The sequence below is a fragment of the Natator depressus genome, chromosome 14, assembly GCF_965152275.1.
Source record: "Natator depressus isolate rNatDep1 chromosome 14, rNatDep2.hap1, whole genome shotgun sequence".
NCBI lineage: Eukaryota > Metazoa > Chordata > Testudines > Cheloniidae > Natator > Natator depressus.
Genome location: NC_134247.1, coordinates 47,765,879 through 47,792,306, shown reverse-complemented (window position 1 = coordinate 47,792,306; position 26,428 = coordinate 47,765,879). Strand labels below are relative to the sequence as shown.

General features: G+C 63.7%; 2 protein-coding genes across 3 annotated transcripts; one reads left to right on the top strand and one right to left on the bottom strand.

The window, feature by feature from the left end:
• Positions 1-6,322: 6,322 nt before the first annotated feature.
• Positions 6,323-13,725, bottom strand: LOC141998001 (H-2 class II histocompatibility antigen, E-S beta chain-like). The gene is made up of 6 exons (XM_074970606.1): positions 13,548-13,725; positions 12,838-13,107; positions 11,834-12,115; positions 7,063-7,173; positions 6,833-6,856; positions 6,323-6,463 (listed from the first exon to the last, which is right to left on the bottom strand). The coding sequence occupies exons 1-6, from the start codon at positions 13,651-13,653 to the stop codon at positions 6,450-6,452; spliced, it is 807 nt and encodes a 268-aa protein (XP_074826707.1). The 5' UTR covers positions 13,654-13,725; the 3' UTR covers positions 6,323-6,449.
• Positions 13,726-16,122: 2,397 nt separating this feature from the next.
• LOC141998007 (HLA class II histocompatibility antigen, DR alpha chain-like) lies at positions 16,123-19,356 on the top strand. 2 transcript variants are annotated; one of them, XM_074970619.1, is made up of 5 exons: positions 16,123-16,244; positions 17,579-17,836; positions 18,305-18,586; positions 18,800-18,950; positions 19,258-19,356. In XM_074970619.1, exons 1-5 carry the CDS (start codon positions 16,163-16,165, stop codon positions 19,259-19,261), a joined length of 777 nt encoding a protein of 258 aa, XP_074826720.1. In that variant the 5' UTR covers positions 16,123-16,162; the 3' UTR covers positions 19,262-19,356. The 2 variants fall into 2 exon arrangements, with proteins under 2 accessions (XP_074826720.1, XP_074826719.1); XM_074970618.1 differs by lacking the exon at positions 19,258-19,356 and having other exon boundaries at positions 18,800-18,954.
• The last annotated feature ends 7,072 nt before the right edge of the window (positions 19,357-26,428 follow it).

Sequence of the window (26,428 nt, the reverse complement as noted above, 5' to 3'; positions counted from 1 at the left end):
CATTGGGGAAACTGAGGCACCCCCACAATATTCGGAGGAAACATTAAGAACAGTCCCACTTCGTCACACAGGCCTTCACCTCGGGGCCTCCCTATACGGTTTCTTTTCGGACAAGGTCCAGCTGCATCCCCCCGCCAGCCTTCCTACCCAAGGTGGTCTCGCTGTTCCATGTCAAGCCAGACATTTGTCTGCCGGTCTTCTTCCCGGAGCCGCATGAGTCAGAGGCGGAAAGACGCCCGCACTCTCTGGACGTGAGAAGGGCCCTAGCCTTTTATATTGACCGGACGAGCCCCTTCCGCAGATCGACGCAGCTGTTTGTCACAGTCACAGACAGAATGAAAGGTCCCATAGGGATCAGGGCCCGCATCCGGGCGTGCTACGAGCAGGCAAAGATCCTGCCTCCAGCCATCGCAAAGGCCCGTTTTACGAGAGTGCAAGGGTCTTCCGCAGCCTTCCTGGCACAGGTTCTGATCCAGGACGTTTTCAGGGCTGCGACGTCGCCTCAATCCAGAGGTTCACGTCCCATGACGCCATCAGCCACCAAGCCAGAGATGGCACCGGCTTCGGGAGAGCTGCGTCGAGATCAGCAGGCCCGTGAGCTCTGAGCCCCCTCTGGGGATGCTGCTTGTGAGTCACCGGGAATGGAGTCGACACGAGCCAGCACTCTGTTCCCGGCCTCTTGTAGCTTGTTCCTCGGGACGCGTTGCCCACGTCCAAACCCGCCCTCCTGCCCCGGAGTTCGGCGAGAAGGAACCGAGAGGGTGCAGGGACCGACGCGTGAGCGCTCCGGGGGCGCCAGAGCCAGCCCGGTGGATACACGGGGAGAGAAATCGGCACACGCGGCCACAATCCCCACTTGAGGGAAGCCGGGACTGAGGCTGGAAGGGCAAGGATAGAGTCCAAATGATGCCGGCTCGGGCTGCACCCCCGGGACGCTGCGCTGGACGTGACCTTCCGCGTCCCCCTTTATCACCTGCTCCTCCAGGGACGGGTAGGTCTGAGGTGGGCCGCGACCACCGCCCTGCACGGTGTGAAGCCTCGCGGGGCCGCCAAAGGGAAGCGCAGTGAACTGGTAACGAGCGTGGCCCACCGCGAACCCAAGGAAGCGCCTGAGTCCCCGGAAAAAGGAGATATGAAAATACGTGTCCTTCAAATCGAGGGCGGCATCCCAGTGCCTGGATCTAGCGAGGAGACGAGGGAGGCCAGGGAGGCCGGATGGAATCTCACCTTCCTGAGAGACGCGGGGAGTCGACGCAGGTCTAGGGTTGGCCGTAGACCCCCCTTCGCCTTGGGAACAAGGAAACAGCAGGAGAAGAATCCCTTTGCTCTCCGCTCCGGGGCAACCGCCTCCACCAACCCAGCCCGCAGCCGGGCTGGCAGCTCCTGGGTGAGAAGCTGCTGGGGAGGAGGCCCCTGAAGAGGGACAGGGAAGGGGGGTGAGGAGGCGGGATGGGAATACACTGAAGGCTGCACCCCGCAGCGAGGTGCTGAGCCCCCAGCGCTCTGACGTTATTGCTGCCCAAGTGGGGAAGGACGGGGAAAGGGGGTGCAAAAATAAACAGCGGGGGGGGTGTTGATGATCCAGGAAGGAGACTGATCGTCCGTCCCCGGCCTGCCTTCAAAAGGCCTGTCTGTGCCCACTCGGCAGGCTAGTGCCCCGCTGGGCAGAGGTGGGGACCAGCAGGCCCTGACTGCACCGGTGCCCTCGCCCCTTGCGTTTGTGCGGCTCGTGCCAGGAGGGACCTGAGACCCGAGGGGGCCGCTGAGGCCTGACACGCTTGCGCCAGACGACTGACGCACACAGGGCCCGGGGTCGATGGCAGTGCGGCTCTGGAGCCCTTGAGGCCAGGCAGCTTCGTGTCCATGGGGTCCCAGAAGAGCGAGGCCCCGTCGAAGGGAAGGCCCTGAGGTCGGTGCTGCACCCCCTGCGAGAGCCCCGACGTCTGCAGCCACAGGCCTCTCTGCACGGCGACCGGTCTGGCCACCGAGTCCGCCGTGTCCCAGGCAGGCTGGGGGGAGGTTCTCGCCACCCTCGGTCCCTGCCGCACGACGGCGGGAATTCCTGCCACAGGCCTTGGGGCAGCCAACCCTGGAGTCGAGCCAGGGAGTCCCAGACGCTGAAATCCTATCGCCCCAGCCACACCCGCTGGTTCGGCAGACATGGCTGGAGGCTGGCAGCAGGAGAAGCCTTTGTACCGGAGAGGTCCCAGCACTTTGCCTCCTGGTTCTCGGGGTAGCGCTGGCCTGGCCCTGCCTCTCCCGCTCGCTGGCTGCGGAGACCCCCAGAGAGCCCGGGGGCACGGGGAGCACAGAGAGCCAAACCCTTCTGCAGGCAGGTAACGCATCTCCTCTGCCCTTTCAGACGCTGGGGCAGAGAAGCGGGGTCTGCCCTGGAGCCGTCACTGCTCGGAGCACCCCCGGGCGGTGGCAGAGCCACCGCTGCCAAACCGCCAGAGATGGGGTCCGCAGGTGTGACAAGGCGGCCTTTGGGGGACCCCACTGGGAGTGTCAATTCACGACAAATTGCTTAGAGCAGGGGAGTCGCAGCCCAAGGCTGGGGTCCTTCGCTACTAAGGCACCCACCAGCCAGACAGAGAGGACTTCGGTCTCACCCCACTGGCTAAGCAGAAGTCCAACGAGCAATTCCCTCAGACACCCCAGGTCCCTTGTATCACCGCCCGTAGCACACCTCCCAGAAACAACCGAGAGCAGGGCTGTGCTGTGCGGGGGGCTGCCCAGACCCACAGGTTCTGCCCGCAGGAGCCTGACAACAGGACAAAGGTGGGATCAGCCCCCCGGGGAACGGAGACCTGGGCAGAGCGAGGGACTGGCCCAAGATGACACATCAAATTAGTGGCAAAAGTGGGGGCTGAACCCAGGAGTCCTGGCTCCCAGCCACCCCCGTCCTAGCCCCTGCTGCCCCCTAATGGACGCCTCCCGGCTGACATGTCAGCGCCACGGGACGGGCCGTAAGAAACTCCCGGGCCACGGTGGGGTTGCGACAACCACATCTCTTCGCAGACACCCCACAACCGTTCTTAGCCGCAGCAGCTTTCCTCCCCTCGGGGCTGCTGCCCGCGGCGGGGTCCAGCCTGCGCCCAGCGGCTCCTCGTGCCCCGGCTCCCCGCCAGGGAGAGCAGCTCCGAGCGCGTGGCCCAGGGACCCGGCCCTGTCACAACGCCGGGCACCGCTTCACACTGGGCCGCGGGGCACAGAGCATCCCCGGGCTGGGGGCGCTGAAATGACCCCTGGCAGCCCGGCAGCGCCGAGGGGTCGCCTGGCCATGCTGGGGCAGGGGGTCTGGGCCGGGCCCCTCCGCCCGCCGAGGCTGTGATGGCAGATCGCCCCTGGGGAGCAGGGGCAGCGAGGCCAGATGTGGGGCAGCGAGGGGGGATCAAGGCTGGATGGGGGGCAGCGTGGGGAGCAGGGACAGTGGGCAGGGTCGGATGGGGGCACTGGGCGGGGGAGGGGGCAGTGCTGGACGTGGGGCAGAGGAGCTGTTTTTGTGAGTGCTCAAAATAGCAACTGTACCAAACTGCTGAACAGAACCAGTCCCAACTTTCTTCCCACCTGAGCCACGGGAGACCCAGAGACCCCAGCTCAAGAGCCACCAGCCCCACACGTGTCTGTCCCCCCACGGCAGCCAGCTGGGGACCCGCCAGCCCATAGCCAGCCAAACCCCAGCCCCATGAGAAAGGAGAGGGCGCCCTCGGCAGGGCAAAGAGGGAACAGCAGCCGCAGTGGGTGCCCTGGGGCAGGCTGGGGAGAAGGGACGGGGGTCGGGTGCTCTGCAGGGCCCAGTCACAGATGTCAGCGGGCGAAGGGCCCTGGGCCCAGCCCGGCCTGGTCTGCACCAAACGCTTGGGTCGAGGTGGCTGCAGCGCTCCGGGCACAGGCGCCAACTTCCCCTCTTTTCCCTGGGGTCTCGACCCCCACATCTGCCCCACCCCACCCCTTCCATGAGGCCCCGCCCCTGCCCCACCCCTTCCCCAAATCCCGGCCCTGGCCCCGCCTCTTCCCCGCCTCCTCCCCTGAGCACGCCACATTCCTGCTCCTGCCCCCCCCTCCTGGAGTGTGCAAACGCCGCCAAACAGCATATGGGGGAAACTGAGGCACACACAAGCCTCCTAACAGTATCACAGAAAATTCCTATTTCATCACACTGGGTACCTGCCGGCAAACACTGGAGCTCAGAGCCAACCCCCCTGAGACAGGTCTGGGACTCTGCTGGGGACGGGGCTCCGGGGTGTGAATCTCTGGGCCGCGGGAGGTGAGGGGCCCTGGGGGCGGGGGAGTTGGAAGGCTGGGTAACAACTGCCCCCACCCCCGTGTGCTGCCGCTGAGCTGCTCCCCAACCCTGCTGCCCCACTGCTGAGCCCCCGGGGCTGGGAGTGTCAGGCTGGTCCCTGCGGCCCGGGCTTGGGACAGGAGCATCTCTCCAGCTGCCTCTCCCCTGGGAAAGGGATTTGGGGGCCCCCTCCCCGCTCTCCCCATCCCTGCGCAAAGAGCCCATCCAGCCTGGGAACAAACCCGCAGCCTCCCCCAGGAATCACCCCCCTCTCAGAGCCGCCCCGTAGGCTCCTGCCCCCTCCCCCCAATCAGATCCGGCCCCTGCCCCGTGCCCAGCCTGGCTCAGCTGTGTGTTCGCACTGTGCCAACGGGCGTTAGATGGATCCCAGTGGGGTCAGACTGTGTGAAATGCTCGTGAGGGCTGTCTGCGTTAGTCTCCCCCAGAACGGGGGGTCCCGGGCTATCAGGCGACAGGGAAGGGTTTGCTCTGAATCAGTGAATCCAGGCAGGAGAGACGTGTCACCGAGCGTGAAACACCAGAGTGCCCAGGCCGGGTTCTCTCCACCCGGCCCAGCAACAGACGCCCCAGGGTGAGTCTGCACTGCGGCTCATGTCAGCGTAATTTGTGTCCCTCGGGTGTCGCAGGGGCGTGCACAGGAATACAAATTTGGCCGCTTTTGGAGGGGCCCTTTCTGTGCCCCCCGTGCCTGGAGGAGCTGGCTCTTCCCCCCCCCCGCCCCCGGCAGCCAGAGGAGCTGGATCTTCCCCCTTTCCCATCATCCCCCCCTCCGTCCCCGTCCCCCCCTGGCAGCCAGAGGAGCTGGATCTTCCCCCTTTCCCATCATCCCCCCCCCGTCCCCGTCCCCCCCTGGCAGCCAGAGGAGCTGGATCTCCCCCCGTGGCTCCAGGGCTTGAGGAACTGTCGTCTCCCACCCTGGGGCTGGGGGAGTTCTGTGCCTGTGCTGATTGGGGGGGAGTGCCCCTGCTCGACCCCCCCGGCGCATGCCCCTGTGTGAATAAACCACCTCCCGGAGTGACATAAGTGACACGGACACAAGCACTCGTGGGCCCAGCGCTGCTGGCGGAGAGCGTCCCCCCCACTCCCATGCCGCGCGCAGAGATGGGTTATCGGGCCAAGGGGAGATCTCCCTCCCAGCGGCGTAAAGCGTCTTCACCAGACGCGCTGCAGCAGCCCTGGGCGTGTGGACAAGCCCCACGCCCCAGGTGGGCCCTTGGGGGGCCTCAGAGGACACAGGACTTGGTTGAGGGCCCCCCACACACACCCCCATGAAGGTGAGAGGTGCAGGAGCGCTCGTCCCACCAGCGTGAACATGGGCAGGAAGGGCATGAAAACCCCCGCCCAGGAGAAATCCCTCGCTGGACGCGGCGTGGATGGGAAGGGGCAGGAATGACCAGGCACCAGATCCCCTGGCTGTGCCCGGGTCAGCCCCACAGCAGACACAGCGCTTGCTTCTGACAGGAGTTCCTGCGACCTTTGGGGCCCGAGGGCTGTACCTCCCTGGTGTGTGTGTGGGACCTGCTGTAACCTTGTAAAGAAATCCCAGTGCTTGGTCTCCGTTAACAAGTCTTTACTGAGGTTATTGCAGGATTGGCTACAAGCGTCGTCTGTGGAGTGGGACCGAAGGTGCTACTGACCTGGGGAAAGCGACTGGTCCTTTGGGACAGGGAGAGACCCGAATATCGCTGTGATTTGTGGGGGAAGGGACGATCGATCGATCAGAAGGGCAGGCTGGCCGGGGTGGCCAGACAGATGGGAGAGCCCAAGGGGACTGTCTGTGGCTCTGCAGTGACATCCTTACAGGGCCTGCGGAGTTCACACCCGATACTTTGGTGAAATCTCAGTACAGAACTCAGCCAATTTGGGGTTGGTGCCCCGGGTACTAACTGTGCCCTGAGATTGCTACCCACACTCGTGAACCGCTCGACAGCATGACAGGGTCGCCCCAGGGCCCTGCGGGGACTGAGGGGCAGGGACGGGTCCCCAGGCGGAGACAGCGCGGGCTGGAGCCGGGCAGAGCGCGGGGAGCAGACGGGGACGGGAAGGGACCGGCCCCAGGTTCTGCATTCTCCAGGCTGGGCGAGGGGCTGGGAGAGACGGACGGAAACTCCTGCCGGCCGGGGGATCCGACGCCCAGGATCTAACTCAGGAGCCCTGCAGGGAGAGGGGAGAGAAATCAGCCCTTGGCTGTGGGGCTAGCGGGAGGGACGGGGGATTTTCTCTGCCAGGCCCCAGGGCGCCCCCAGGAACGCTGCCCAGCAGCCGCAGGGCTGGGCGATGCTCGGCAGGACCCAGGACCCTCTGCCCCCGGGAGCAGCTCAGGGATCGGCCTGAACGGGGACCGAGGGACCCGCAGACTCCTCCTCCATGGTGCCAGAGCCCCATTGCCCAGCTGCCCCTGGGCTGAGCCGGGCCGGTGTCATGGGCCGAGGGGCAGAAGCAGCTGCCCCACGGGTGTCCCAGGCAGCCTGTGGTCAGTGTGGGGGGAGGCGGGTTTAACGGGGGGAGGGGGATTGAAATTACCTGAAGGTTGGGGAATGGGGCGCCCTGAAAAACAAAGAGAGACATGGTCAAAGCCCTGGGCGGGGGGAGCCGGATCCTGGGGGTCAGAGCTCCAGCCCCTGCCCCACGGCATGGAACGCCCCTCACTAGGACCCCAGTCCCCCTCCGGCCCCCAGATTCCCCTGAGCCTCCCCAGCCCCACATCCCGCCAGAGACACCCTGGTGCCCTGCCCCCACCCGGAGCCATTCACCTTTCTTATTCTTCAGGTAGATGAGGAGTCCCGGCGCCAGGAAGATCAGCCCCAGCACGAAGCCCCCGACGCCCGTCAGCATCTTGCTCCTGGCGGAGTCAGACTGCGCCTCTGAAACCGGGACACGGAACGGGCCGGGTCAGAGCCAGGGGCCTCTGGGCCGGGCTCCCGTCTGCGCCAGTGACCAGCGCCAGCCGGGGCAGAGCCCGCAGGATCAGCTGTGGGACAATCTGCCCCATGTCAGGGCTCCTCCTGGTCTGTGATTGTCAGAGATCGGCTCAGACCCTGCAGCGTGAGGTCTGATATCCCTGTCCATTGTCAGCATGAACTCATCTAGCCAAGGCCGTTCCTAGGGGGGTGCGGGGCCCATGGGGGGAAGTGACAGATTCGTCTCTCTGCCGGGAGTGACCATGCTGGCCAGTCGCACCAGCCTGCAGGGCCCAGAGCGGTTGCCCTGATTCACCCTACCCAAGGGACAGCTCTGAGTCTAGCCCTGGATAGTCTGTGAGACACAGAAATAGCCCGTCTCTGTGTGAACCTTGCTCTGTTCTTGGGCTCAGTTATATCCTGTGGCAGTGAGTTCCACAGGCCAATTACACAGTGTGTGGGAAACGTCCTTCCTTTTACCAGGTGTGAATTTGCCCCCTTTCCATTCCACTGAGTGTCCCCTTGTCCTTGTGCTGTGATCTCCCTTCTCCAGACCAGTCATAATTATGGAGACTTTTCTCCTTTCCCAGCCCTGTCACTGCCTGTCATAAACATACAGCTAAGGGTAGCATAAAATCCCTCCTTTACCTGTAAGGGGTTAATCAGTTCAATTAACCTACTTGGCACCTGACCAGAAGGACCAATGGGGAAAGAAAATACTTTCAAATGGGGGTGGAGGGAAGGTTTTCTTTGTGCTCTTTGTTTAGTTCCCTCTTGGGACAAAGAAAAAAACCAAGCAGGTAACCCAGCTCCTACTAAAATGATACATCTAAAATTACAAAAATTGTAAGTAATAGCAAAAAATGTGTTAAATTATCTTTTGTTTTAGCTTGTAAATGTTCCCTATGCTAAGAGGGATGTTTATTCCTGTTTTTGTAAAGTTAAGCCTAAAGGGGAATCCTCTGTGTTTTAAATCTTTTTATTACCCTGTAAAATTACCTTCCATCCTGATTTTACAGAGGTGCTTCTTTTACTTTTTCCTTTATAATAAAGTTCTTCTTTTAAAAACGTAATTCATTTTAGTGTCCTAACCATATGTGAGGATGTGACGCAGCAGGGAGGGGGGAGTGTTGACCTGGGAATGTGCCCTGGGGACGGGAGACCTGAGAGCCTGTCACCTGAGCCAGGAGGGGGAGGGGGAGGTGACACCTCTGCCCAGGAATGTGGACGGAGGCTGCAGCAGGGAACCTGCTCGGTGGGTTTAGTTTCAGTTTGGGGCTGGGTGGAGGAACACAGGGAACCCCAGGGCTGGGGTCTAAGCTCCCTGCTCCCCCAGAAGGACTTCACTGAGGGGTCCTGGGTGTACCCACAAGCTCTGTTTTGGACTGTGTTCCTGTTGTCCAATAAACCTTCTGTTTTACTGGCTGGCTGAGAGTCTCAGTGAATCCCAGGAAGAGGGGTGCAGGGCCTGGACTCCCCCACACTCCGTGACATGGGGTTCCCCAGGGAAGTCTTGACAGACCAAGGCTCCAACTTCATGTCGGCCCTGCTCCGGTGCTTGTGGGAGAAATGTGGGGTCCGGCATGACTGGGCCTCAGCGTATCACCCCCAGTCCAATGGGCTGGTGGAGAGGTTTAACGGGACGCTAAAGATGATGCTGAAAACCTTTATGAACCAGCACCCGCAGGATTGGGACAAGTACTTACCTCACCTGCTGTTCGCGTACAGGGAGGTGCCCCAGGAGTTTACCGGATTTTCCCCGTTCGAACTGTTATATGGCAGGAGGGTGAGGGGCCCCCTGGACCTGATGAGAGACGAGTGGGAGGGGAAGGCCACTCCCGATGGAGAGTCAGTGGTGGAGTATGTCCTGACCTTCCGAGAGAGACTGGCTGAACTCATGGGCCTGGCCAGGGAGAATCTGGCCAGAGCCCAGAGGAAGCAGAAGGTCTGGTATGACCGCACGGCGCGGGCCCGTGCCTACGCCACCGGGGATCAGGTGATGGTTCTCATCCCCGTGAGAAAGAACAAACTACAGGCCGCCTGGGAGGGCCCGTTCAAGGTCGTCAAGCAGCTCAATGAGGTAAACTATGTGGTGGAGCTGTCGAACCGGGCCCACCACCGCCGGGTGTACCATGTGAATATGATGAAGCCATATTATGCCAGGGGGAATGTGGTGTTAGCTGTGTGTGGTCAGTGGGAGGAGCAGGGAGATGACCCTTTAGTAGATCTATTCCCTGGGACCAGAGCTGGTTCCCCCCTGGAAACAATCCCCCTCTCGGATCAGCTCACCCCTGCCCAGCAAGCTGAGGTCAGGGGGGTGCTGCATCCGTACCGACAGCTGTTTTCCAACCAGCCTGGACGCACTAATCTGACTGTCCACCGGGTGCAGACAGGGTCGCACCCGCCGATAAGATGCTCCCCCTTCCGAGTCACAGGGAAAACTGCTCAGGACCTGGAAAGAGAGGTCCGGGACATGCTGGCTTTTGGGGTGATCCAGCCATCGGCCAGCCCTTGGGCCTCGCCGGTGGTGCTGGTCCCCAAAAAGGATGGGTCAGTCCGGTTCTGTGTGGACTATCGGAAGCTCAATGCCATCACTGTATCGGATGCCTACCCCATGCCCAGGCCGGACGAGCTCCTAGACAAGCTGGGAGGAGCTCGGTACCTTACCACCATGGACCTTACAAAGGGCTACTGGCAAGTGCCGCTGGATGCAGATGCCCGGCTGAAATCGGCCTTTATCACCCCTCTGGGGCTCTATGAGTTTCTGACCCTGCCTTTCGGCCTCAAGGGAGCGCCGGCCACCTTCCAGCGCCTGGTGGACCAGCTCCTGAGGGGGATGGAGAGTTTTGCCGTGGCGTATATTGACGACATCTGTGTCTTTAGCCAGACCTGGGAGGACCACGTGTCCCAGGTTAGACAAGTGCTGGACCGACTCCAGGGGGCTGGGCTGACTGTCAAAGCGGAGAAGTGCAAGGTGGGGATGGCTGAAGTATCTTACCTGGGCCATCGGGTGGGGAGCGGCCGCCTAAAGCCGGAACCGGCCAAGGTGGAGGTGATCAGAGACTGGCCCGCTCCCCACACCAAAAAGCAGGTCCAAGCCTTTATTGGGATGGCAGGATACTACCAAAGATTTGTGCCCCACTTTAGCGCCATAGCCACCCCCATCACTGAGCTATGCAAGAAGGGGAAGCCAGACAAGGTGGTCTGGACCGAGCAGTGCCAGGAGGCTTTCCGGGCGCTGAAGGAGGCTCTGGTCAGTGGCCCAGTTCTAGCAAACCCAGACTTTGACAAGCCCTTTGTGGTGTTCACCGACGCCTCCGACACGGGACTGGGGGCGGTGTTAATGCAGGAGGATGAAAAGGGGGAGAGACACCCCATCGTGTACCTGAGCAAGAAGTTGCTACCCCGGGAGCAACACTACGCGGCCATCGAGAAGGAGTGCCTGGCCATGGTGTGGGCCCTCAAGAAACTAGAGCCCTATCTCTTCGGGCGACACTTCACCGTCTACACCGACCACTCTCCCCTGACCTGGCTGCACCAGATGAAAGGAGCCAACGCCAAGCTCCTGAGGTGGAGCCTGCTCCTGCAGGATTACGACATGGACGTGGTCCATGTGAAGGGAAGTGCCAACCTGATAGCGGATGCGCTGTCCCGGAGAGGGGGCCCCGAACTTCCCCAGGTCACTGGTCACAGTGACCCCGCTCCGTTCGGTCTCGAAGGGGGGAGAGATGTGAGGATGTGACGCAGCAGGGAGGGGGGAGTGTTGACCTGGGAATGTGCCCTGGGGACGGGAGACCTGAGAGCCTGTCACCTGAGCCAGGAGGGGGAGGGGGAGGTGACACCTCTGTCCGGGAATGTGGACGGAGGCTGCAGCAGGGAACCTGCTGGGGGGGTTTAGTTTCAGTTTGGGGCTGGGTGGAGGAACACAGGGAACCCCAGGGCTGGGGTCTAAGCTCCCTGCTCCCCCAGAAGGACTTCACTGAGGGGTCCTGGGTGTCCCCACAAGCTCTGTTTTGGACTGTGTTCCTGTTGTCCAATAAACCTTCTGTTTTACTGGCTGGCTGAGAGTCTCAGTGAATCCCAGGAAGAGGGGTGCAGGGCCTGGACTCCCCCACACTCCGTGACACCATAAAGGGTCTGGTCTGTACTTTTATTAAAGACAACTGGTTGGTAGATTATTCTCAAGCTTCCCCAGGAAAGGGAGTGAAGGGGCTTGGGGGGAGATTTGGGGGAAATAGGAACTCCAAGTGGTCCTTTTCCTGAATCTTTGTCTAAATCACTTGGTGGTGGCAGCAATACTGTCCAAGGACAAGGGAAGGAATTTGTGCCTTGGGGAAGTTTTAACCTAAGCTGGTGGAATATAAGCTTAGGGAGTCTTTCATGCTGGTCCCCACATCTGTACCCCAGAGTTCAGAGTGGGGAGGAAACCCTAACACTGCCCCACTCAGGTTGTGTCTACACAGCGTTTTGGAGCCCGTGGAAGTGAGCTCCCAGCCCAGGTTGATAGATTTGGGTTAGAAGAGCTCATGTGAGCGCTCTGCCCCAGGCCCATCCCCCGAGGGCTCCACAGAGTGAGGGGTGCCCCTGCAGGGTCAGGGGCTGCCCCACACCCAGAGGCTCTTACCCCAGTGCACGGTGAGGGGGTCCCGCAGGCTGATGTGCTCCACCTGGCAGGTGTAGACGTCCCCGCGCCGGGGGCTCATCTCCAGCATCACCAGGATCTGGAAGGTCCAGTCTCCGTTCTGGAGCAGCTCCGTGGACACCACCCCGGCCGTCTGCTCCTGCCCGTTCTTGAACCACTTAATCTCGATCCCCCCGGGGTAAAACCCCGTCACGGAGCAAACCAGCAGGCGGGAGTGGGACCCAGACCCCGATGTCGTGGGGGAAACTTTCACCTTGGGCTGAACTGGGGGGAGAGAGGGGGAGGGGCTGGGATAGGGGCTGGAGACAGAGCAGGGTGACCCCCCCGTCCCCCAGGGAAAGGCCCCAGCTCCAGGATCAGCAGAAAGGGCCCCAGGGGAGTTGTGTCCCGTCACCCCCATGGGGACAGAGCCAGGGACGGTCTGACCCTCGGGGCCCAGGGAAACGGGGTCTCGGCCCAGGGACCAGGGGCTGCCCCCACCCTCCTGCCAGGGGCACCCCAAGGGGGGAGGGGCAGGGTTGGGGGGAGGGGAAAGTTCTGCCCCATCGTCCGGCCCCGCCCACCCCAGGGTGGGGGGTAGGAGCTGCAGCAGCCGCCTGCCCCGAGGGGGGTCTGAGTGGGGGGTACTGGGGGCTGAACCCGCAGAGGGGCGGGGGGGCTGGGAGGGGAGGAGGGTCAGTCCCCCGAGACTGACCCGGGCCTGGGGCTCTGCGGCCTGCAGAGAGGGGGCGCTGCAGCCAGACCCGGGGGGGGGGCTGGGACGGGCACGGTGGGGGGGAAGGCGAAGGGAGGAGACTTCCTGCTGCTGGGTGACCCCGGCCCCCGCCGCCCCCCCCACTCTCTGTGCCCTGCCCCCTGCCCGTGACCCCGCCCCCCTGCCCCCCCCCCGGCGCAGGAGCAGCTCAGCCCCCGCCCCGGCCAAGAGCCAGAGCATGGAGATAACTGGGGGGTGGGGGGCAGAGCGGAGGAATCCCCCCCGTGCTCACCTCTCCGGGCCACGGTGAAAGGCGCCTCCACCCCGTAGTTGTGCCGGCAGAACGTGTCCACCTCCGCCCGCTTCTGTGCCAGGATCGCCGGGTCCTTGTTCCAATACTCGGCACTCGGCCGGCCCAGCTCCGTGTCCGCCACGTAGACCCCCAGCTCGCTGTCGAAGTGGTCGATCTGCCGCCCGTTGTAGAAGTGCCGGTGCAGGAGCCGGACCCGCTCGGTGCCGTTGGAGAACAGACACTCCGCGTTCCCCTGGTACACGAACCGCCCTGGGGGGGACGGGCTCGGCTCGGCTCGGCTCGGCTCAGGCACCCCACCCCGCCCCCTGCTGCCCCCGGGGGGGACCCAAATCCTCCGGGAGCGCCCACGAACCCGTAGCCGCCCCCCACCCCCGGACCCAGGTGACGGTAACACCGAGCGCGGGGCCGCTGGGCCCATGTGTACGGGGGGGGGGTGCTGAGAGCCATTGACCCGAACTGTGACCCCCGTGTGTGAGGGAAACCGCTTCAATCCGGGGGGTGCGGCAGCCCCCAGCCCCCTCATCCCAGCACCTCTGGGAGGAGACACAGAGAACGGGGGAGACACTGAGCAGACAGGACACCAGGACAGGGGACCCTAAGGCATGTCGGGTCTGACCCCCCCCGCCCCCCGGAAACACCCAGCGCCTGCCCAGGACAGGGCTCCCCGGGGCGCTGGGGTCTCTGCTCACCTGGGGGCTCCGTGCAATGAGCCAGGTGGGTTCTCAGCACCGTCAGTGCCACGAGCAGAGCCCCAGCCCAGCAGCTCCCAGCCCCCAGGATCCGACCAGTCCCCATCGCTGCTCAGAAGGGAGAGATCTGGAAAGTCGTCGGGACCCCCCAGCCTGAGACCTTCTCTGCCCAGCTCCGAGCACCAGCCCCAGGACGCTGCCCACAGCCCCGGGGATTGGGCACCCCCAGCCCAGGGGCCAGGCAGCATCGGGTCTGGGCAGCATCATCCGTTGCCAGGCAGAGCCGGCCCCAGCAGGGCTCGGTTCCATACTTCTCCCTCGTGGGGGGCAGAGCAGGGTCTGGGGTCGGGCTGCAGGACTCGCTCGGCGCCTGCCATGGCCCCGGGGCAGCTAGAGAGCGGGGCCAGCCCAGGGACCAGCCCCCCCCAGAGCAGGGCCCCCAGCAATGGGACTGGGACCCTCCGTCCCCTTCCCCTGGTGCCTCGACACCCTGCTGCTGGCTGGGGCAGGCCGGGTCTGTGGGGCGGTCTCTGGTTGTGGATAAATTTAGGCCCAGTGGAAGGTTGGGGGCTGGCCCCACAGGCAGAAGTTCTGAGCTTCCCCCACCCCCACCTCCATGGGCCTGAGCTCTGCCCCCCAGGCACCCCACCAGAGCAGGGGGCTCAGTCTCCATGGGTCAGGCACAGCTCGGCCTCCCAGCTACTCCCACCATCGATCTCCCGAAGGGGCATCTCTGGCCCCACGTCTCTGAGCCCCTCCCCATCTCCGCTGCCTCCTCCCCCCCCCCCCCCCCAGCTCCCGTGAGGCCCAGAGAAGTCAGTGACTGGCCCAGGGTCACACACAGTCTGTGGCAGGGCCGGGAATGACCCCAGGGCTCCTGGGTCCCAGGCCAGCCCCTCTCCAGCCCCTCCAGTGCCCGGCCCCTCCTGCCGGGGGCAGTGTGAACACCCCGTGCGTTAGCTGTGGGGGACAAGTTGGTGCCAATGCGGACAGGAGGCAGTGGGTTTGGGCAGGGGACAGGGACCAGCATGCCAAACACAGGGCCCAGGACAGACTCCGGGGGGAAGGAAGTTTGGTCACTAACAGCAGATCCACCAGAGGGAAAGGGCCTGTGTCCCATTCCCGCCCCGAGCCAGCCAGGATCCCACCCTGAGGCCAGGTGGGAACCAGTGCCCCTAGAGGGGAATGGCCGGGCGTCCCGGTCTCCCACGGATGGTCCCCCTGAACCCTGCCTGCGGCCTGGTGTGACGAAGCGGGACTGTTCTTAATGTTGCCTCTGAATATTGTGGGGGGTGCCTCAGTTTCCCCTAGGCAGTTCTTAAGTATCTAGGGGGTGGGGTAAGGGTGTATAATCACTGCAGAGCCCTACAGGGCAGGTGTGTGCAGGTGTCTGGACACAGAGAATGGTCCACACCCTGTTTTCTGGCCACTGATGGCCTGGGCCCTTCCCCCCTGCAAGGTGAGAGCTAAAGGGTTGGAGAACAAAGGAATCAGGTGACCTCCTGGCCCGGGAAAGGAACAAAGCCCAGGAGAGGAGGGGCTGGAGAGTTTTTTTAGTTTGGGGCTGGCTGGGGACATGGAGTGAAGGGCAGACGGGGTTGTCTGGCTCCCTGCCCCCCAAAATGGACCCAGCTGAGGGGTCCGGTTCTCTGCACCTACAAGCTCTGTGTTAGACCATGTTCCTGTCGTCTAATAAACCTTCTGTTTCCCCGGCTGGCTGAGAGTCCCATCTGACTGCGGAGTCGGGGGGCAGGGCCCTCTGGCTTCCCCAGGACCCCACCTGGGCGGACTCGCTGTGGGAAGCGCACGGAGGGGCAGAGGAGGCTGAAGGCTCCGAGGTCAGACCCAGGAAGGTGGAAGCCGGGTGAGCTGTATGTCCTGCAGACAGGCTGCTCACAGGAAGGCGACTGCCCCACAGTCCTGACTGGCTTCATGGGGAGCAGTTCCAGAGCATCGCCCAGGGACTCCGTGACACCTGGTCTACACTTAATGCTTATCCCAGCAGAGCTCTGCAGGTTAGGTGTGACACCACCCCCGGGACACACACAGAGCTCCGGGGGTCAGAGGTGTGACCCCACACCCCAGCACACCGCTGTGTCGCCAAGCCCCCCGTTGCACACAGTCGCTCTGCAGAGCAGGGCATGTGTGGACCGGGCGAGGGCCATGCCGGGAGGCGCTGTCCCCACACGGGGGATAAACCCCTCCTGGCTGCGCTGCGTCCACACTGGGCTGTTGGCAGAGGCTCACCACGCTGGGCCCTGCCATGCAGACACAGCCCGCGGCCACAGGTGGCTGGGGGGGAATTTGCAGTATTGCCAGCCCCGAATGTTCAGAAATCCTGAGTTCATGTAAAAATACCAGCTGCTGCGAGGTTCTTTTAATTTGCCTGATTTGCCTGAAACTTCTCTCGGCGAGGCTCCGCGCTGCTGCTCTGCCCGGTAACAGCCTGGTCGGCGCAGGGATTTCTGCCATTGGGTGCGGGCCCCTGGGCCGGGCTCCCCTGGCCAATGCCGGGCGCTGCCCCCCAGCCCTGCCCCCCCCCAGGTGTGACATGTGCCCCCCCGGCCCCCTAGCACTGCCGGCCCTGCGCCCAGCCCAGTGTCCGGGGAGAGGAGATGGGCGCAGGACGGGGCGTCCCCATGGCCCAGCTGGCCCTGCTCACCCTGCTGGCCCTGCCGGGCACCGGGGCGGTGAGAGGTACGGGGGGGCGGGGGCTGTGACGCCTGGGCCTGGGGGGGGCAGCTTAACCCCCAGAGTGGGACCCTTGGGGGGACACGGGGGGGCTGACGGGGCAGGGAGGGGTATGGGGAGGAGCCAGATAGGGGGGCTGCAGGGAGGGAGAATCTTACCCCACAGTGTTGAGGGAGGGGTCAGGGGCTGATCTGGGCAGGGCGTGTGCTGCATGGAGTGGAGGGTCTCACCCCCATGTCAGGAGGGGAGGGGAGGCTGGCGCGGGGGGAGCAGAGGGATTGTGGGGAAGTCGCTGCGGTTTGGGTACAACACAGCCCTGCCCTAGGGGTGCAGCCCCCTCCCCCACAGGGACTCGGGGGATGATCCCCCCGGGGGGATGGGGGAACGTTCCCCAAAGAGCTGCGCCAGGGCCAGAACCTGCCGAGCAGCGAGTGCGTCTGTGCAGAGCAGGGAGCCCCTGTCTCCGCTCCCCGGCCTGGCCCCATTGTCCCCCATCCCCCCAGGGCTCAGACCCACGGCAGGGGGGCGCTCTGTGGGGCAGACTCTCTCCTTGGCTAGTGGTGGCGGGTCCCCTCCTTTGCAGTCGCTCTGTGAGATCCTGCCGGGTGAGCTGGGATCAGCGAACGACTCCCTAGGATGTAGGTGCCCAACTCCCTTGGGCCCTGGGCAATCCCAACCTCAGGCCTGAGCCAGACCCCTCCCGGAGGGTGTCTGACCCCCCAGTGCAGCTTTAATGTCTCTAGCTGGGGAGTTCCCGGGTCTCCCAGTGACCGGCCCCGGGGTGTGAGTGTCGGGGGCCAGGGATTGAAATCGCCCCGAGAACCAGGTTGTGGTGATGCGAGGACCCAGAATGAGCCCTCTGCACAGAGGGGAGAATGAAATGTCCTGCAGTCACAATGTGTAACCTTCCCACCCCCACTCCAGACCCACCCCACTCTGCACTAGGGTCACGTCCCCCTTCCTAAGCTAAGTGGGTGTCGGCCTGGACGCTACTTGGATGGAAAGGAGGACTCGTGGCACCTTAGAGACTAACATTTATTTGAGCAGAAGCTTTCGTGAGCTACAGCTCACTTCCTCGGATACGCTTGGATGGGAGACCTGTTAGAACAAATGAGTGGTGCGGGGGGGGGGGGGGGGGCACAGCAGGGGCGCTGTCCCCTCCCAGACAGTGCTGACCCCAATGCCCCAGCGTGATGTCAGGGGTCCCTGCGCTCCCTGCGGGTGCTTTCCCCTCACAGCGGGGAGTCCTAGGATGAATGCTGGGGGCTGTGGCTGTAGGGGAAGTCCTCCAGAGACCGTGCCCCGTGGGGGGGCTGCTGCTGATGCCCCTCTCCCCACAGTGGAGCACATGAGCTCCCAGATGAATTTCTACCAGCGGACGGACCTGGCCCAGGAGGAGTCTGGCGAGTACATGCAGGAGTTCGACCAGGACGAGATGTTCTACGTGGACCTGGAGAGGAAGGAGACCGTCTGGCGCCTGCCCGACTTCAGCAAATTCGCCCGCTTCGATGCTCAGTTTGCCCTGGGCAACATCGCCGTGCTGAAGAACAACCTGGAGATCCTGATCAAGAGGTCCAACCGCACGCAGGCCCAGAACGGTAGGCACGGCGCGGGGGGCACCTTCCCCGTCCCCTTCCTGGGGCCATCCCACACCTTGCTCACCCGTGGACCTTCCCCGCCACGCACGGGCCCAGTACCAGACACCCTAAAGACTGTGGGTCCTCGCTTAGATCCCCTCCCAGCCTCTGGCGAGGGCTGCGAGCAGCCACGCAGCTGGGGCCAGGGCAGTTCACACCCTCCAGGCTGGTGGCCCGGGGCAGCTCCTTTGCTGAGGGCTGTTCATTGCCCCTCCCCAGCACCTGCCCCTGCCCCTGCCCCTGCCCCTGCCCCTGGGGGATTCTCCCCCTGCCCCTTCTGCCCCATCAGTCGTCAGGGCAGGGAGTTGGGACGGCCCCGGTGACGCCCCCACAGTCCTGGGGAGAGACCCCTGAGCTGGAGCGTGAGCACCAGGGACGAGCTGGCTCAGGGGTGCAGGGAATGGGACCCACTCACCCCTGTCTCCCCAGTGCCCCCCGAGGTGACCGTGTTCCCCGAAGACCCCGTGGAGCTGGGGGAGCCCAACGTCCTGATCTGCTTCGCGGACAAGTTCTTCCCGCCCGCGCTCAGCATGACGTGGCTGAAGAATGGGCAGGAGGTGACGGGGGGCGTCTACGAGACCGACTTCTACCCCCGCCAGGGTGACTCCTTCCGCAAGTTCTCCTACCTGCCCTTCCTCCCCAGCCAGGGCGACTTCTACGACTGCCGGGTGGAGCACTGGGGGCTGCCTGAGCCCTTCACGAAGCACTGGGGTAAGGCCGGGGAGTCCGGGGCCCTGCTGGGCACAGGGCTGGGAGCCAGGACGCCTGGGTTCTATCCTGGCTCTGGGAGGCGAGTGGGGGCTAATGGGTCAGAGCAGGGGGGGGCTGGGAGCCAGGACTCCTGGGTTCTATCCCAGCTCGGGGAGGGAGGGGTGGGAACAGCCCCCCTCACTCCGTGCCCTGTCCCTCTCCCCCTCTCTCCAGAAGCCCAGATGCCCACCCCCGTCCCCGAGACCACCGAGACCCTGGTGTGCGCCCTGGGTCTGGCCGTGGGCATCATCGGCATCATCGCGGGCACCATCCTCATCATCAAGGGCATGAAGATGAACGCTGCCCGCAACCCGCGGGGCCCCTTGTGAGTAGCCGCTGCCCGGGGAGGGCACCCGCTACACCCACAGCCCCTTGGCCCAACCAGCACCCCCTGGGGAGACCCCCCACCCGCTGTGCTCCCCCCATCCAGCAACAGACCCTCCCCCACCCAGCACACACTGGGGAGACCCCCCCACCCACTGTGCCCCCCCAGCCAGCCACAGCTCCTGAACCCACCCAGCCCCCCCGTGTCAATGAGAGAGTCCCTGCGGGTGCTGGGGAGTGGCCCTGATCCCTGCCAGCCTCACGTCAGGGCCCAGGGCTCCTGGTAACCGACCCTCTTTGCCTTTCAGATAACCGCAGGGAGAAGCCGGGGGCCCTGAATCCTTCCCAGATGCCTTCCTGAGACCCGCTCACGGCCCCCGCCCCCTCCAGCTCTGCCCCCAGCACCCCTGCTCCTGTCATGGTGCCAGCTGCTGTACCCAGGCGGGGCCCCCCGACCCCGTAACCGCGCTGAGCCAAGCCGCTAGAGACTGCCTGGGGAGCTGGCCCCTCAGGCGGGCCCTGCACCCCCGCTGGGCTTGGGAGGGGATGCCTATTCAGGGAGCCCCATGGAGCTGTGAATGTGGGTTGCCCCTCGTCAGGGGGCAGCAGGGCCCACGGGGCTGATCCAAACCCCATTGCCATTGTGGGGAAGGTTTCTCTTGACTCCAGTGAGCGCTGGATTGGGCCCCGAGCCCAGCCCCTGTTGGCCAGAGGCTGCTGTCAGGCACCCCAGGTAAAGCCCCTCCAGCCATTACACAGAATCTTTGGGCCAGATTTGGCCATTCCCGGTCAATGGGGTCCCCATGGGGTGGGATCGGGCCCATGGCTGGGGGTGGGGCCCCAGCGCCCAGCTAAAGGCCCCATGGCACCCATGTGCGGCTCCCCCGGGTCCAAGGGCCCAGCGCGGGGTCTGTGTGGGAAGGGCCCAGTCCCTGTATAGCCCCCGCCCCGTGTGTGTCCACAGCCCGGCCGCCCCCCATCTCGCTCTGCAGCTTTGCTAACAGCAATAAAGTGGATTTTGGGGACGTTTCTGAGTTTTTTATCAGTCTGGGCTGTGCCCGCGGCAGCCTGTGTTAGCCCAGCCCAGCTGCAGTCGGTCCAGGGGCCCCGGGTTGTAGTGGGAGTTAAGGGCGTTTGGTAGAAGGGCTAAGGAAGGGAGCCAGGACGCCTGGGTTCTATCCGAGCTCTGGGAGCGGGGTCCAGTGGGTTAGAGCAGGGGGGAAGGGAGCCAGGACTCCTGGGTTCTATCCGAGCTCTGGGAGGGGAGTGCGGTCCAGTGGGTTAGAGCAGGGGGGAAGGGAGCCAGGACTCCTGGGTTCTATCTGAGCTCTGGGAGGGGAGTGCGGTCCAGTGGGTTAGAGCAGGGGGGAAGGGAGCCAGGACTCCTGGGTTCTATCTGAGCTCTGGGAGGGGAGTGCGGTCTAATGTGTGAGGCCAGGGGCTTGAGAGTCAGGACTCCTGGGTTCTATTCCTATTGCTGACACTGACACTGACTTGCTGCAAACTGTGAGGCTACATTGATGACATCTTCATCACGTGGACCCATGGAAAAGAAGCCCTTGAGGAGTTCCACCTGGATTTCAACAATTTCCAGCCCCCCATCATCCTCAGCCTGGACCAGTCCACACAAGAGATCCGCTTCCTGGACACTACAGTGCTAATAAACGATGGTCACATAAACACCACCCTATACCGGAAACCTACTGACCGCTATTCCTACCTACATGCCTCCAGCTTTCACCCTGCCCACACCACACGATCCATCGTCTACAGCCAAGCTCTACGATACAACGCATTTGCTCCAACCCCTCAGACAGAGACAAACACCTACAAGATCTCTATCAAGCATTCTTACAACTACAATACCCACCTGCGGAAGTGAGGAAACAGATTGACAGAGCGAGACGGGTGTCACGGAGTCCCCGGGCGATGCTCTGGAACTGCTCCCCATGAAGCCAGTCAGGACTCTGGGCCAGTTGCCTTCCTGTCCGCAGGGCAAACAGCTCACCCGGCTTCCACCTTCCTGGGTCTGACCTCGGAGCATTCAGCCTCCTCTGCCCCTCCGGGCGCTTCCCACAGCCAGTCCGCCCAGGCGGGGCCCTGGGGGGGCCAGAGGGTCCTGCCCCCCAACTCCGCAGTCAGACAGGACTCTCAGCCAGCCAGGAAAACAGAAGGTTTATTAGACGACAGGAACCTGCAAGCTCTGTTTTAGACCATGTTCCTGTCGTCTAATGTTTCCCCTCTCTTGGTATTGACACTTCCTCCTCAATTACTGGGAGTGGACCACGTCCACCTTGACCGAATTGGCCCTTTCAGCACTGGTTCTCCACTTGTGAGGTAACGCCCTTCCTTTCATGTGTCAGTACATAATGCCTGCATCTGTCATGTTCACTCCATGCATCTGAAGAAGGGGGCTTTTTTAGCCACGAAAGCTTATGCGCAAATAAATCTGTTAGTCTTTAAGGTGCCACCAGACTCCTCGTTGTTTTTGTGGCTACAGACTGACACGGCTACCCCGATACTTGTCGGAAGACAGGATACTGGGCTAGATGGACCTTTGCTCCGACCCAATAGGGCCGTTCTTATGTTATGTAACCTCTCTCTAGCCTGGCATTTCAGCTTTCAGTCGGACCTGTTGTAGTCTCCCCTTTAACCAGCTCCTTATCCACCTTTCGACTCTCATATTAATCCCCAAATTCTCCAATTTAGCTAAGAATTTCCCATGTGGAACCGTATCCAGTGCCTTGCTGACATCCAGGGAGAGCCAATCTGCTGCCTTTCCTTTGCCTAGATTAGAAGATGGGTTATGTTCTCAAAGAAAGGGATCAGGCTGGCCTGGCACAAGCTACCTGGTGTAACACCATGTTGTATTTTATCCCAATTACCATTCACCTCCATGTCCTTAACAACTGCCTCTTCCACAACTTGGCCCAAGACCTGGCATATATTTGGGATCAAACAAGCGGGCCTGCAGTTTCCTGGATCGCTTCCCCCCGACCGCGTCTTAAAAATCAGTACTGTATTAGCCAGCAGTGCCAGAACCAGGGGGGGGACCAACCAGGGGGTCTGTGGCCCCCCCACTTTTCCAGCTGAGCTGTGCTTAACCCCTGTCCTGTTCCTCTTCCCCCTTCCTGCGCTCACCCAGCAACTCCCAGGCCGTCCCTCCCTGCTCAGCCGGCCAGGCAGCCCCTCGGCCTGCCCGTGAGTAGGGACCCCGAGAGGCTGGGTTCACTTGTGGGCTGGCTCAGGCAGCGTGGGGGAAGGGTTGGAGAGTGCCCCCCCCCACTCTGTCCATGGGGGGGTGGAGGTGGGCAGCACGACAGGTGAGCGCGGCCCCGTCCAAGGCACGCGGCTGCACTCGGTGGCTCCAGCAGGAGGGTGAATGGAGGGCAGCGGGGAGGAGGAGGAGGCTGCTGGGGGTAGGGAGGACACTCAACCCCCCCCCACACACACACACACGCTCCTACATGCTGTAGGGGCCTTCCTCTGCCCCTTCCCCTGCTCCTCCCTCTCCCCATCCCTCGGTCTGGGCACCGTGTGAGCCATACATCCCTCCTCCAGCCTCCCCAGGAGCTGGCCAGCCCCTGCCCCTGCCCCTCCACGGACAGACTCCCCCCCACTGGGGGGAGGTTCTCGCCACCCTTGGTCCCTGCCGCACGACGGTGGGAATTCCTGCCACAGGCCTTGGGGCAGCCAACCCTGGAGTCGAGCCAGCGACTCCCAGACGCCGAAATCCTATCGCCCCAGCCACACCCGCTGGTTCGGCAGACATGGCTGGAGGCTGGCAGCAGGAGAAGCCTTTGTACCGGAGAGGTCCCAGCACTTTGCCTCCTGGTTCTCGGGGTAGCGCTGGCCTGGCCCTGCCTCTCCCGCTCGCTGGCTGTGGAGACCCCCAGAGAGCCCGGGGGCACGGGGAGCACAGAGAGCCAAACCCGTCTGCAGGCAGGTAACGCGTCTCCTCTGCCCTTTCAGACGCTGGGGCAGAGAAGCGGGGTCTGCGCTGGAGCCGTCACTGCTCGGAGCACCCCCGGGCGGTGGCAGAGCCACCGCTGCCAAACCGCCAGAGATGGGGTCCGCAGGTGTGACAAGGCGGCCTTTGGGGGACCCCACTGGGAGTGTCAATTCAGGACAAATTGCTTAGAGCAGGGGAGTCGCAGCCCAAGGCTGGGGTCCTTCGCTACTAAGGCACCCACCAGCCAGACAGAGAGGACTTCGGTCTCACCCCACTGGCTAAGCAGAAGTCCAACGAGCAATTCCCTCAGACACCCCAGGTCCCTTGTATCACCGTCCGTAGCACACCTCCCAGAAACAACCGAGAGCAGGGCTGTGCTGTGCCAGGGGCTGCCCAGACCCATGGGTTCTGCCCGCAGGAGCCTGACAACAGGACAAAGGTGGGATCGGCCCCCCGGGGAACGGAGACGTGGGCAGAGCGAGGGACTGGCCCAAGATGACACATCAAATTAGTGGCAAAAGTGGGGGCTGAACCCAGGAGTCCTGGCTCCCAGCCACCCCCGTCCTAGCCCCTGCTGCCCCCTAATGGACGCCTCCCGGCTGACATGTCAGCGCCACGGGCCGGGCCGTAAGAAACTCCCGGGCCACGGTGGGGTTGCGACAACCACGTCTCTTCGCAGACACCCCACAACCGTTCTTAGCCGCAGCAGCTTTCCTCCCCTCGGGGCTGCTGCCCGCGGCGGGGTCCAGCCTGCGCCCAGCGGCTCCTCGTGCCCCGGCTCCCCGCCAGGGAGAGCAGCTCCGAGCGCGTGGCCCAGGGACCCGGCCCTGTCACAACGCCGGGCACCGCTTCACACTGGGCCGCGGGGCACAGAGCATCCCCGGGCTGGGGGCGCTGAAATGACCCCTGGCAGCCCGGCAGCGCCGAGGGGTCGCCTGGCCATGCTGGGGCAGGGGGTCTGGGCCGGGCCCCTCCGCCCGCCGAGGCTGTGATGGCAGATCGCCCCTGGGGAGCAGGGGCAGCGAGGCCAGATGTGGGGCAGCGAGGGGGGATCAAGGCTGGATGGGGGGCAGCGTGGGGAGCAGGGACAGTGGGCAGGGTCGGATGGGGGCACTGGGCGGGGGAGGGGGCAGTGCTGGACGTGGGGCAGAGGAGCTGTTTTTGTGAGTGCTCAAAATAGCAACTGTACCAAACTGCTGAACAGAACCAGTCCCAACTTTCTTCCCACCTGAGCCACGGGAGACCCAGAGACCCCAGCTCAAGAGCCACCAGCCCCACACGTGTCTGTCCCCCCACGGCAGCCAGCTGGGGACCCGCCAGCCCATAGCCAGCCAAACCCCAGCCCCATGAGAAAGGAGAGGGCGCCCTCGGCAGGGCAAAGAGGGAACAGCAGCCGCAGTGGGTGCCCTGGGGCAGGCTGGGGAGAAGGGACGGGGGTCGGGTGCTCTGCAGGGCCCAGTCACAGACGTCAGCGGGCGAAGGGCCCTGGGCCCAGCCCGGCCTGGTCTGCACCAAACGCTTGGGTCGAGGTGGCTGCAGCGCTCCGGGCACAGGCGCCAACTTCCCCTCTTTTCCCTGGGGTCTCGACCCCCACATCTGCCCCACCCCACCCCTTCCATGAGGCCCCGCCCCTGCCCCACCCCTTCCCCAAATCCCGGCCCTGGCCCCGCCTCTTCCCCGCCTCCTCCCCTGAGCACGCCACGTTCCTGCTCCTGCCCCCCCCTCCTGGAGTGTGCAAACGCCGCCAAACAGCATATGGGGGAAACTGAGGCACACACAAGCCTCCTAACAGTATCACAGAAAATTCCTATTTCATCACACTGGGTACCTGCCGGCAAACACTGGAGCTCAGAGCCAACCCCCCTGAGACAGGTCTGGGACTCTGCTGGGGACGGGGCTCCGGGGTGTGAATCTCTGGGCCGCGGGAGGTGAGGGGCCCTGGGGGCGGGGGAGTTGGAAGGCTGGGTAACAACTGCCCCCACCCCCGTGTGCTGCCGCTGAGCTGCTCCCCAACCCTGCTGCCCCACTGCTGAGCCCCTGGGGCTGGGAGTGTCAGGCTGGTCCCTGCGGCCCGGGCTTGGGACAGGAGCATCTCTCCAGCTGCCTCTCCCCTGGGAAAGGGATTTGGGGGCCCCCTCCCCGCTCTCCCCATCCCTGCGCAAGGAGCCCATCCAGCCTGGGAACAAACCCGCAGCCTCCCCCAGGAATCACCCCCCTCTCAGAGCCGCCCCGTAGGCTCCTGCCCCCTCCCCCCAATCAGATCCGGCCCCTGCCCCGTGCCCAGCCTGGCTCAGCTGTGTGTTCGCACTGTGCCAACGGGCGTTAGATGGATCCCAGTGGGGTCAGACTGTGTGAAATGCTCGTGAGGGCTGTCTGCGTTAGTCTCCCCCAGAACGGGGGGTCCCGGGCTATCAGGCGACAGGGAAGGGTTTGCTCTGAATCAGTGAATCCAGGCAGGAGAGACGTGTCACCGAGCGTGAAACACCAGAGTGCCCAGGCCGGGTTCTCTCCACCCGGCCCAGCAACAGACGCCCCAGGGTGAGTCTGCACTGCGGCTCATGTCAGCGTAATTTGTGTCCCTCGGGTGTCGCAGGGGCGTGCACAGGAATACAAATTTGGCCGCTTTTGGAGGGGCCCTTTCTGTGCCCCCCGTGCCTGGAGGAGCTGGCTCTTCCCCCCCCCCGCCCCCGGCAGCCAGAGGAGCTGGATCTTCCCCCTTTCCCATCATCCCCCCCTCCGTCCCCGTCCCCCCCTGGCAGCCAGAGGAGCTGGATCTTCCCCCTTTCCCATCATCCCCCCCCCCGTCCCCGTCCCCCCCTGGCAGCCAGAGGAGCTGGATCTCCCCCCGTGGCTCCAGGGCTTGAGGAACTGTCGTCTCCCACCCTGGGGCTGGGGGAGTTCTGTGCCTGTGCTGATTGGGGGGGAGTGCCCCTGCTCGACCCCCCCGGCGCATGCCCCTGTGTGAATAAACCACCTCCCGGAGTGACATAAGTGACACGGACACAAGCACTCGTGGGCCCAGCGCTGCTGGCGGAGAGCGTCCCCCCCACTCCCATGCCGCGCGCAGAGATGGGTTATCGGGCCAAGGGGAGATCTCCCTCCCAGCGGCGTAAAGCGTCTTCACCAGACGCGCTGCAGCAGCCCTGGGCGTGTGGACAAGCCCCACGCCCCAGGTGGGCCCTTGGGGGGCCTCAGAGGACACAGGACTTGGTTGAGGGCCCCCCACACACACCCCCATGAAGGTGAGAGGTGCAGGAGCGCTCGTCCCACCAGCGTGAACATGGGCAGGAAGGGCATGAAAACCCCCGCCCAGGAGAAATCCCTCGCTGGACGCGGCGTGGATGGGAAGGGGCAGGAATGACCAGGCACCAGATCCCCTGGCTGTGCCCGGGTCAGCCCCACAGCAGACACAGCGCTTGCTTCTGACAGGAGTTCCTGCGACCTTTGGGGCCCGAGGGCTGTACCTCCCTGGTGTGTGTGTGGGACCTGCTGTAACCTTGTAAAGAAATCCCAGTGCTTGGTCTCCG

Coding starts and splice junctions, on each gene's coding strand:
- LOC141998001 (XM_074970606.1), bottom strand. CDS start 13,653: ATGGGGACTGGTCGGATCCTGGGGGCTGGGAGCTGCTGGGCTGGGGCT. Junction 13,108..13,547: donor TCATTGCACGGAGCCCCCAG/GTGAGCAGAGAC, acceptor CGTCCCCCCCAG/GGCGGTTCGTGTACCAGGGG. Junction 12,116..12,837: donor TTTCACCGTGGCCCGGAGAG/GTGAGCACGGGG, acceptor CTCTCCCCCCAG/TTCAGCCCAAGGTGAAAGTT.
- LOC141998007 (XM_074970619.1), top strand. CDS start 16,163: ATGGGCGCAGGACGGGGCGTCCCCATGGCCCAGCTGGCCCTGCTCACC. Junction 16,245..17,578: donor GGGCACCGGGGCGGTGAGAG/GTACGGGGGGGC, acceptor CTCTCCCCACAG/TGGAGCACATGAGCTCCCAG. Junction 18,587..18,799: donor GCCCTTCACGAAGCACTGGG/GTAAGGCCGGGG, acceptor CCCTCTCTCCAG/AAGCCCAGATGCCCACCCCC.